We start from the raw sequence: 12,236 nt of genomic DNA, 5'->3' as shown, positions 1-12,236 counted from the left end.
CTACCAATAAAACCTATAGTATACATCATACTAAAGGGTGAAATGTTAAAAGCTTTCCCTTTGAGCTTGGGGAAAAGACAATAATGCCTCTTAACTCCACTTCTGTTCAACATTATATTATATTGGAGGTCCTAATCAGTAAGATTAGGCAAGAAAAATAAATAAATGGCATAAGAATTTTAAAAAAAGATTTAGCTCTGTCTTTTATTCATGGATAATTTGACTGTGTATGTAAAGAAATCAAAATAATTCACAGATAGTTATTAGAATTAATAAATGAATTTAACAATGTCACTAAAATAATCAATATACAAAATCAATTGCATTTCTACATATCAGTCATACATATAAAATAAATTTAAAAAACCAAGAAACCATTTACAATGACATAAAAACCATTTAGAATAGTATCAAGAAACTAAAATTATTTCTAACAAAAACAAGCAAAACCTCTATGAAGAAAACTCTAAATTGCTACTGAAAAAAAATTAAGAAACCCAGAATAAAAAGAGATACTACACTCTTCGATTGTAGAATTCTTTATAATTCTCATTATTTTTAAATTGTCAATTCTTGGGACTTCCCTAGTGGTCCAGTGGTTAAGAATCCATCTTCCAATGCAGGGGACGTGGGTTTGATCCCTGGTTGGGGAACTAAGATCCCACATGCTGCAGGGCAACTAAGCCCACACACCACAACTACTAAGCCTGTGCGCCACAACTAGAGAAGCCTGTGCGCTGCAGCTACAGAGCCCACGCACTCTGGAGCCCACACGCCACAACGAAGAGTCCGCGTGCCACAACTAAGACCTGACACAGCCAAAAAAATAATTTAAAAAAATAATAAATTAAAATTAAATTGTCAATTCTTCTCAAATTTATCTTCAGATTCAATGCCATCTCAATCAAAATCCGGCAACCTTTGTGGAATTTCACAAGTTGATTCTAAAATATGTAAATACATGTTGTCAATAATAGTGTGACCAAGGATTGGTTCAAGATGGCAGAGTAGAAGGACGTGCACTCTGTCCCTCTTGCGAAAGCACCAGAATCACAACTAGCTGCTGAACAATCATCGATAGGAAGACACTGGAACTCACCAAGAAAGACACCCCACACCCAAAGACAAAGGAGAAGCCGCAATGAGATGGTAGGAGGGGTGCAATCACAATAAGATCAAATCCCATAACTGCTGGGTGGGTGACTCACAAACTGGAGAACAATTATACCACAGAAGTCCACCCACTGGAGTGATGGTTCTGAGCACCACGTCAGGCTTCCCAACCTGTGGGTCTGGCAACGGAAGGAGGAATTCCCAGAGAATCAGTCTTTGAAGGCTAGCGGGATTTGATTGCAGGACTTTGACAGGACTAGGGGTAACAGAGACTCCAATCTTGGAGGGCACACACAAAGTAGTGTGTGCATCAGGACCCAGGGGGAAGGAGCAGTGACCCCACAGGAGACTGAACCAGACCTACCTGCTAGTGTTGAAGGGTCTCCTGCAGAGACGGGGGGTGGTTGTGGCTCACCGTGGGGACAAGGACACTGGCAGCAGAAGTTCTGGGAAGGACTCCTTGGCGTGAGCCCTCCCGGAGTGAGGCCTCCCGGAGTCCACCATTAGCCCCACCAAAGAGCCTCTAGGCTCCAGTGCTGGGTTGCTTCAGCCCAAACAACCAACAGCGAGGGAACTCAGCCCCACCCACCAGCAGACAAGCAGATTAAAGTTTTAATGAGCTCTGCCCACCAGAGCAACACCCAGCTCTACCCACCACCAGTCCCTCCCACCAGGAAGCTTGCACAAGCCTCTTAGATAGCCTCATCCACCAGAGGGCAGACAGCAGAAGCAAGAAGAACTACAGTCCTGCAGCCTGTGGAACAAAAACCACATTCACAGAAAGACAGACAAAATGAAAAGGCAGAGGACTGTGTACCAGATGAAGGAACACGATACAACCCCAGAAAAACAACTAAGTGAAGTAGAGATAGGCAACCTTCCAGAAAAAGAATTCTGAATAATGATAGTGAAGATGATCCAGGACCTCGGAAAAAGAATGGAGGCAAAGACTGAGAAGATGCAAGCAATGTTTAACAAAGACCTAGAAGAATTAAAGAACAAACAGCTAGAAGAATTAAAGAACAAACAAACAGAGATGAACAATACAATAACTAAATGAAAAATACACTAGAAGGAATCAATAGCAGAATAACTGAGGCAGAAGAACGGATAAGTGACCTGGAAGACAGAATGGTGGAATTCACTGCCGTGGAACAGAATAAAGAAAAAAGAATGAAAAGAAATGAGAAGACAGACTAAGAGACCTCTGGGACAACATTAAATGCACCAACATTCACATTATAGGGGTACCAGATGGAGAAGAGAGAGAGACAGGACTGGAGAAAATATTTGAAGAGATTATAGGTGAATACTTCCCTAACATGGAAAAGGAAACAGCCACCCAAGTCCAGGAAGCACAGAGAGTCCCTGGCAGGATAAACCCAAGGAGAAACGCGCCAAGACACATACTAATCAAATTGACAGAAACTAAAGACAAAGAAAAATTATTAAAAGCAACAAGGGAAAAGTGACAAATAACATACAAGGGAGCTCCCATAAGGTTAAGAGCTGATTTCTCAGCAGAAACTCTACAAGCCAGAAGGGAGTGGCACGATATATTTAAAGTGATGAAAGGGAAGAACCTACAACCAAGATTACTCTACCTGGCAAGGATCTCATTCAGATTCGACGGAGAAATCAAAAGCTTTACAGACAAGCAAAAGCTAATAGAATTCAGCACCGCCAAACCAGCTCTACAACAAATGCTAAAGGAACTTCTCTAAGTGGGAAACACAAAAGAAGAAAAGGACCCACAAAAACAAACCCAAAACAATTAAGAAAATGGTAATAGGAACATACATATTGATAATTACCTTAAACGTGATTGGATTAAATGCTCCAACCAAAAGACACAGGTTCACTGAATGGATACAGAAACAAGACCCATATATATGCTGTCTACAAGAGACCCACTTCAGACCTAGGGACACATACAGACTGGAAGTGAGGGGATGGAAAAAGATACTCCATGCAAATGGAAATCAAATAAAGCTGGAGTATCAATACTCATATCAGATAAAATAGACTTTAAAATAAAGAATGTTTCAAGAGACAAGGAAGGACACTACATAATGATCAAGGGACCAATCCAAGAAGAAGATATAACAATTATAAATATATATGCACCCAACATAGGAGCACCTCAACACATAAGGCAAACGCTAACAGCTATAAAAAAGGAAATCGACAGTAACACATTAATAGTAGGGGACTTTAACACCTCACTTACACCAATGGACAGATCATCCAGACAGAAAATTAATAAGGAAACACAAGCTTTAAATGACACAACAGACCAGATAGATTTAATTGATATTTATAGGACATTCCATCTGAAAACAGCAGATTACACTTTCTTCTCAAGTGCATACGGACATTCTCCAGGATAGATCACATCTTGGGTCACAAATCAAGCCTCAGTAAATTTGAAAAAATTGAAATCATATTAAGCATCTTTTCCGACCACAACGCTATGAGATTAGAAATCAATTACAGGGTTTGTAATTGATTTCTAATCTCATAGCGCTGTGGTCGGAAAAACGTAAAAAACACAAACACATGGAGGCTAAACAATAAGTAAATAAATAACCAAGAGATCACTGAAAAAATCAATGAGGAAATCAAAAAATACCTAGAGACAAATGACAACAAAAACATTACAATCCATAACCTATGGGATGCAGCAAAAGCAGTTCTAAGAGGGAAGTTTATAGCAATACAATCCTACCTCAAGAAACAAGAAAAATCTCAAATAAACAATCTAATCTTACACCTAAAGGAACTACAAGAACAAATAATAGTGTGACCATTTGACAAAAAAAGAACAAGTAGAAGTCTTTGCTCTAATGGATATCAAGAATGGACACAACTATATTTATTAAGACAGTGTGGTATTAGCACAGGAAATAGACAAAAAGGCCCATGGAACAGACTTGAGGACCCAGAAACAATTCTGCATATTTTTCAAGTCTGTAAGTTCCATTTTATTCTTCTTATATCTTCTGTTTTTCTCCTTTTTATAATCATGTTTTCCTTAAATGTTTAAACATATTTATAATAGCTATTTTTAAAGACCCTGTCTGCTAATTCTGTCTTTTGTTGTATTACTGGATCTTCTGTTGACTGATTTTTGTCCTGGTTTTGGCACATTTTCCTGGTTTTTATGACCGCTAGTAGTTATTTCCTTGGATGCCAGTCTTGTGAATACCTAGATTATATTGCCTTCTTTTAAGTATTTTGAGGGTTTTGAGGGGGCAGATAGTTTAGTTATTTGCAGGTAAGTCTGATTCTATCAAGCTTTGTTAGGAAGGAGGTTATCCAAAGTCACTTTTATTCTAAGCCTAGTTTAGGTTACTCTTAATGCATTGCCTTCCTGGAATCTCTACTAAATGCTCTGCTGTTCCACAAGAAGTCTCCACTCAGGTTGGCTGGACTTCAAATGTCTCTCAATGTTATGTGAGCACCAGTAGTTGTTCAGCTTATAGTTCCCTGATAATTGGTTTTTCCCCAGCTTCATACATTTCCACTCTGTGTATGCACAGCTTAGTATTCAGCCAAAAACTCAGATGTACGGAGCAATTTGTTTGCCTAGCTCTCTCCTCTCTGGTCCTCTTCCCTCCCAATTCTAACCAGGTAAGTCTTCCCAAACTCAACTCCCTGTCTCATCTCTGCAAAACTGCTGTGCTCTGCTTAGATACTCCCTTGTGTGCTAGAGCCCAGTTACTGCTTCCAGGCAGAAGATCTTGTCTCATGATCACATTGCCCAACGTCTGAAAACAGATTATTCATATATTTAGTCCAGTTTCCTAGTTACATATAGCAGGAAGGCTAGTCTGGTACCATTTACTCTACCACATTTGAGAGCAGAAAGCTTTATCATTTTTTTTAATGTTTACAAGATTGACCTGGGTGGAGAGATATATACTTTTTATACTTAAAAATAAAACCTAATAAAATTAACGTTGTTTTTACAAAAGAAAGAAAGGATGTTTTTAACCCAAAACATCAAATATACAAAGTCATATCTGTATGTTCTCATATTCTCAGTTAGTGGTTAAAAAGAAAAATAGAAAAAAGAACAAATCTCCAAGAGTAGCAATGTGACACTAGCAAAATGTTCCAGGTTGTCTGATCAGCCTCCCTTTCTTGGTCCAGGTACGGGAAGAATGGGGTTCAACAGCAGCCACAGCACTTTTAAAGATGCCCACAAGGCTACGGCAGTGCTCGGTAGTGAAGTGGTTAACCTTCCTTATGTAAGAGCAGAGCTGAGAACTTAAAACGTGAGTTACTTAAAATTCAGCTTAGCTTTATGGTGAGGTAGAGTTTGTTTAATTAGTATTTAGAACTGCACATTGTTTATAGCTATTGGTATTTCATTAGATGCTTAAATGTTTGAACATTTAAAGCTTAATAGGCCTTAGTTCTCTGAAGAAAAACAGTGATGTAATTAAATTTTCAATTACTCTAGTTTTTTTTTTTTAGGGGCCCATGCAATTAATAAAAGCTAAGGCATTTAACAACGCTCATTTAAAAACCGAATCTGACACCTTATTAATTAGCTAACACTTATACCAGATATTTTTAATATAAAAATTTCACACAAGCAAAGTCACAACTTTTGAAAAGTACATGTAATGACACATGAGAATAAATAAAAGTAACTATTTTTCAGATTATTTTGTGTGTACACATGAATGTGTGGATCAATTATGGCTTTCTAAAAACCATTCTTCTGCACTGAGACCAATTACTGTTTGTTTGGTTTTAATTGTATGGTCAAACTAAAAACACTGAAGCAATTGCTCCTCAGAGCTTCCTTGCCCCCAGGATCTTACCTTCAAGTTGAAAAAAAGAAAGTGGCGGAGGTTTACAAATTGCATATAGTCTTATTTTAATTAAACACTAAATTTAAAATGGAATAGGAGAAAATTCTCCACTCACAGATTTTGCTACCCACAAATCACTACAGCATCAGCACCACAAGGGAGTTCATGATTCACGCCCCATCCAGAACTACTGGATCACAATCTGTATTTTCAAAGCATCCCAGGTGTTTAGTGTGCACATTAAAGACTCAGAAGCCCTGCAGAAGCATGATCAGTTTACCAGTCAGGAAAGAAACTTGCCAGAGTCCTTGCCCTCAAGGAGCTTATAGTCTACTGGGGTCAGGGGAGGCAATCAACAAAGAAAAATTCAATTATAATTTCCTGGGATAAAGGTGGCATGGTGATGTCTACTTATTGCATCAAGGAGGGGCACTTTGTCAAGTTTGGGAAGCAGGCTGACCAGGAAAGGCAAGTTCAGATCCTAAAGAACAAAAATGTAAGGGGCAGAGAAACATAAGCGCATTAAGGAGGCCAAGAAGGAAAACAGAACTCTAGGAGACTGTAGCATCATGAAGACCAAGAGAAGAGGCACTTCCTATGGATAATCAACCGTGTCAATGCACAAAACATCATGGGTATCTCAAAACACCATGTTTTATACATAGTAGTCACTAAGTAAGTGTTCATTGTATGAGTTGATGAATAAATGCATATTTACCTCAGTGTTAAGTAAAAACCGGGGTATGAATTCAAAAGTATCTAACTCCCATTCTTATGCTCAGCCACCAACCCCTATCATATGCAAAGAAATAACCATATTTAAAAGTAAATTTTAATATATAAACATGTATGACAAATGCCTAACTTGAAACCAACAATAAGAAAATAAAGTTATCTTTTAGGTATGAATCATATATTCATCCTTTTTGTTTTTTTACATTCACCTCTCTGAAACCACCCCCTGCAAAAGCAACTAGTACGAGTCTTTGTACCCAGTAGGCATTCAATAAATATCTGTAAAACAAAAACTGTTCTAGAGATTGTTTATCTCTGCTCTCTCCCAAAATCACATTAAAGTGATGGTAAAGGAATTTTTTTTAAAGGAGTAATTAAGTATAATTTATACACTGAACAGTGAGGAGAAGCCCCCCACCCCACCCCCACTCAATTGTCTTTCCCTGTTCAACTCCAACAGTGGTGGCAAGCGTGCTTGTTTTGCCCTCATTCCCTGTAGAAGGGTGAGAAGGACTTCTCCTTGGAGAAATTGAAGGCCCCAGAGCAAAGACCTACAGACACTGACTGGCATTTGGGGATGTCCCAGTGAAAAGGCCCCTGGCTTCGTGATCATCCTACAGAGAAACCCATCTTTATTTGAGGAGCCTCTTCTAAAACACACAGATTCTAATTAGCTTTTAGGTGTGTCACCTCAGGCAAGGTTCACTAGACTTCTGAGGAAAACCTCCTACATGAAAGACAGAGCACCAGGGAAAAAAGCAAAGAAAAACCTGAGGGGAAACAGACATAATGCTAGGAGCAAAAGACAAAGAGGGAGGGAGGGAGAGAGAGAGAGAGAGAGAGAGGAAACCTCAGGGAGATAAAAGGAGCCATGGCATCTTGTAAGAACAAGATGCCATGAAAAAGGAACATTGAGACAATAAGAAAGTACCTGGAAATAAAAATATGATAGCAGAAATTTAAAACTCAACAAAATGGGATAAAAAGTTGAAGAGGTCTCTTGATAAGAAAAGCAAGAAAAGTAAGCGATGTAAAATAGAAAACAGCATGATTAGAGGTTCCATTTGGAAGTCAAATATCCAATTAATAGGACTTCCAGGGAAAAGAAAAACATTAAAAATACAAAAGGAAGGAAGGAAGGAGGGAGGGAGAGAAAGAAAGAAAAAGAAAGGAAGGAAGGAAGAGCAAGAGAGGGAAAAAAAAGAAAGGGAAAAAATTATCTAAAGAAATAATGCAAGAATATTTTCCAGAACTGAGGGCATGAATTCCCTGATCTAAATGGCCCATAACTGCATACCAGCGCTGTGAATGAAAAAGGATTCTCAACAAGCGATATCTTCATGAAAATTCAGAAACCAGGGACGGTAAGGAGAAGATTCTAAAAGCTTTCAGAGAAAGAATAGCACCAGACCTGTTGCAGTCACATTGGAAGCTACAAGATAATGGAGAAATGCCTTCTCAAATGAGATGAAATCAATTCCAGCCTAGAATATTAATCTCAGCCAAACCATCAACAAGGTGAGAGAAGAACAGAGTTTCATACATAGTACCTTACTTCAAAAACTTTGCCTCCCATGTACCTTTTCTCAGGCAGCCATTGGTCAGTATGTTTCACTAAAACAGGGATATAGGACAAGAAGGAAGAAGACATGGGGTCCAAGAAACAGGGTTTCTGACACAGGGAAGAGGGGAAGGGATTTCCCAGGAAGAATGCTGCACAGCAAGCCCAGAGAGCAACCAGTCTACGAAGCAGGAGATGCAAGAGGTCCCGAAAGGATGTCACTAAGAAAAAAAAAAGAAACTGCAAGATTTCCTGGTGAGCTTCACCATATGGAGAGGAGTTTTCAATTCCTTCAGAAAATTTAGGAAGAAAGTAGTTATCAAATATACAGAAAATTAAGCCAAAGCGTAAGGCATACTTAAGCTATGATTGAGTCCCGCCCAAAGTTAAATAAAAAATAAAATATAACCACAGGGTACCATATCAGCTGTGAATAACATTTTCATGGTCAGATTAATATACATAACTGTACTGAATATGTATTTAACCAAAAATTGTAATAAAATGATCTTGGGAAAATGGAGGAACGGAAGTATGGGCTAGTGATAGAGGATGGGGAAGGAGTGAGGTAGGTTAAAAAAAACCAAATGCTCATTTTCCATCAAAGTAAATAGAATTTACATCTGAGAATGAAAAATCAGAATTCAGAAGTTTTAACTTGTTATTTTGAAGAAGCTGCTAAGAAGGGCAAAAGCAGTTGCTTCTGGGGAGCAATATTTGAAGGCAGTGTGAAGGGAAGCAGGAAACTTTTTTTTCTTAAGTTTTGTAGAACTATTAAATGTTTTTAAGCTGAGTGCTGGCATTACTTTGTTTAAAACAGAAATCCAATATATATATATATATATATATATATATATATATATATTTAATATATATATATATATATTTAAAATTTGAAACTACACTAAAAATTAACCAAATAAAAAGGAAGTATTCTTTTTTTTTTTTAATTAATTAATTTATTTATTTCTTTATGGCTGTGTTGAGTCTTCGTTTCTGTGCGAGGGCTTTCTCTAGTTGTGGCAAGCGGGGGCCACTCTTCATCGCGGTGCGCGGGCCTCTCACTATCGCGGCCTCTCTTGTTGCGGAGCACAGGCTCCAGACGCGCAGGCTCAGTAATTGTGGCTCACGGGCCCAGCCGCTCTGCGGCATGTGGGATCTTCCCAGACCAGGGCTCGAACCCATGTCCCCTGCATTAGCAGGCAGACTCTCAACCACTGCGCCACCGGGGAAGCCCCAGGAAGTATTCTTGAAATCCTAATACAGTAGACAACATAGATGATCAAAATTCCTTGTGGACATGCAATCCTCTTTATATCCAACTCACTGATCACCTCCCCCACCTCAACCTTATTCCCTCCACAGACACAGTTCCTTGCACTCAGACCCCAAGAGTTCAAGACATCAATGAGCATACCTAAATATGGCTCTTAGTCCCATCTAGGGAATAGAACAAAAAAATAAGACTGGGTCTCTGTTTCCAAGTCACATGAATTCTGTTTGAGAGGCTATGTCACATGCAGGAAATAGGTAATCACATAAATTAATCACAATTAAATGGTAACCTGTGTGGTACAAACTATATGGAGTTCAGAAACATGTCAGATCTGAGAGAATGTGCCTGGACCAGTGCGAGGCAATATGGAAAGTGGTGAGAAAGAGGCTGGATGTAGAAGTTGGGCCACATCACTGCCGGCTCTATAGATCATGTCGAGGTTGGGGGTTTTATCCCAAGTGTAATGGAAAGCCATCAAAAGGATCCCAGCCAGGGAGTGACACAATTTTAAGATCACTCTGATCATTAGATGAAGAATGGACTAGAAGGAGGCAAAACCAACAGGGGGAATAGTTAAGAGGCTATCGAAATGGTTCAAGTGAGAGATGATAGTGGCTTGGACCCAGATAAAGGCTATTATTAAAGACCCATTATAGAAATAGAATCAGTAAGATTTGCTGATGCCTTCCTTATGTAGAGGACGGGGGGCGGGGGGAGGAATTAGCAGGAAGAAGGAGCTAAGGATGATTCCCAGAATTCTGATTGGAGCAGTTGGGTGGATGGTGGTTTTACATTCCCAGAGGGAGGAAGACTGGGAAAGATAACAGGTTTTAGAGAAGAAGGTTAAATGTTAGGGGTTGAACAAGTTAACATGCAGATTCTTGAGATTCCCCACTGGATTTGTCAAACAATCAATTGATTCATTGTCCTCTCCGTGTTCCATATTCTAGGATATCACATGGGTTTGGGGCTCAGCAAAGAAGTCCAGTCTAGAGTCAGTTTGGGGGAGTTGTTGGCATACAGATGGCATTGGAAGTCATGAAAATGTAGAAGACCACTTAGGATAGTGGTTTTCAAACCTGGAGTGTGCATTTACAATGCAAGTTTCAAGACCCCCATCCCAGAGAGTTTCTGATTCAGTAATTCTCAGTGAGGTCCAGGAATCTGCTTTATTAAAAGCCAGTCCAAAATGTTCTGATGCAGGTAATTCAGGCTCAGGTTGGAATGGACAGAGGTGAGGAAGTAGTAACAGCAAGTGTAGCCAATCCTTTCCAGAAGTTGGAGAGAAACTGGAGAAGTTGGAGAGAGGTTGCTAGGTAGAGGGGATGTGAGGCCAAAGGGTTACCTTTTTTGTGTGTTATTACTTTTTTTTAAAGGTGGGAGACACTAAAGTGGTGGTTCATAACCTTGGCTACACATTGTAATCACCTATTGAGATTTTCTAAAATATCAATGCACAGGATACACCAAGACCAGTAAATCAGAATCTCTGGAGGTGGAGCTTAGATACCAGTATTTTTTAATTTAATTTTTTTTAAATCATTTTTCCCACTAAAGCATTGTTTTTATTTCCCCAGTGCCTGGCATATAGTACATCTTCAATTCACGTTTTTTGTTGGGGAAAGTATTGCTGAGCCAGTCAGCGGATAATACAGACAACAGGAAACAGTATGTATTGTAAAATTCATGTGATCTTCCTGTGAAAAGGATTATAATCCAATTACCTACTTTCAAATGGGGAACAGGAACCTGAGAGAGGAATTAAGTTCCTAAGGTCTGTCAGCCTTGGTAGTAGTGAATCAGGACCAGAACCCAGTATTCCAACTCCCAGGTCAGTGTTGTCCTGTCTTTGAACAATCCCATTTTGAACACACCCCAAACCCGCTCACCCATCAAGACTCGGCCTACCTAATAATACCTCCCCCTCGACACCTCATTTCCTAGTCACAAACCAACCCTGCCGTCTCTCTCATCAAACCCGTTGTCAAGCCCAAACCCGCCTGCGTCCCAGACCCATCCTTCCCTCACCCCTGCCTCAAACCCAGTCCCCAGACTTTGCGCTTGCTCCACTCGGGCAGCGGACTCTGACACCATAGCAACTGGAGACACTCGAATCGGCCCGCAGCAACAAGGGGAGAGGAGCTCCTGGTAGTACAATTCTTTTTTTGTATATGCTTTCCTTACCGCTTCCCGCGCCTGATGCGTGAATTTGAGAGTCTGGTAAGAAAGCTCCATCAGGACACTGTGTTAGGGACCGAGAGAAGGGAGAAAAGGAACCAGTTGCTCGGCTGACCTGTACATCCACCGATGGCGGCTCAGGGAAACCTGACGCTTAACCAGCCCGCCCCCTTCAGGATTGGCCAGAGTCTGGACATGTCAGCCAATCACTGGGCAAAGATGGATTCTTTACTCATGCCAATCAATGTTAAAATAAGTCTGTCAATCCGGAGCTTTTGCACGGCACTGACCAATCGAGAGACAGAAAGGGGATGATTGGCAGGTCTTGGGTCATTTGCAATTGTTTTGTTTCCCTTAATTCTGTCTCTAAAGTTTATGCACCATAGTATTTGTCCTTGATTTCGGCAGTTGTTCAGGCCTTCGTGACCCAATGCTTCTGTTCCCAAGACTCTATTTTGGCATCCGGTCTTCTCTAGGCCCCCCTCCCCCTCCTGATTAAGGTAAAGGTTTGGAAATTCCTTCCTGCTTTACTTTGAAATTGTCTGTA

General features: G+C 39.9%; 1 protein-coding gene across 2 annotated transcripts in view; it reads right to left on the bottom strand.

The window, feature by feature from the left end:
• The window catches only part of KATNAL2 (katanin catalytic subunit A1 like 2), a 97,724-nt gene extending 85,906 nt beyond the window's left edge, over positions 1–11,818 (bottom strand). For both annotated transcript variants that reach the window (XM_059894475.1, XM_059894476.1), the window contains exon 1: positions 11,696–11,818. In XM_059894475.1, the coding sequence (XP_059750458.1) occupies positions 11,696–11,746 (51 nt within the window). In that variant the 5' untranslated portion in view covers positions 11,747–11,818. The remainder of the gene's footprint in view (positions 1–11,695) is intronic.
• Positions 11,819–12,236: the final 418 nt, after the last annotated feature.

Source organism: Balaenoptera ricei, chromosome 14 (genome assembly GCF_028023285.1).
Source record: "Balaenoptera ricei isolate mBalRic1 chromosome 14, mBalRic1.hap2, whole genome shotgun sequence".
NCBI classification, from domain to species: domain Eukaryota; kingdom Metazoa; phylum Chordata; class Mammalia; order Artiodactyla; family Balaenopteridae; genus Balaenoptera; species Balaenoptera ricei.
The sequence above is the reverse complement of the archived record's forward strand: the minus strand, read 5'-3'. Positions and strand labels throughout refer to the sequence as shown.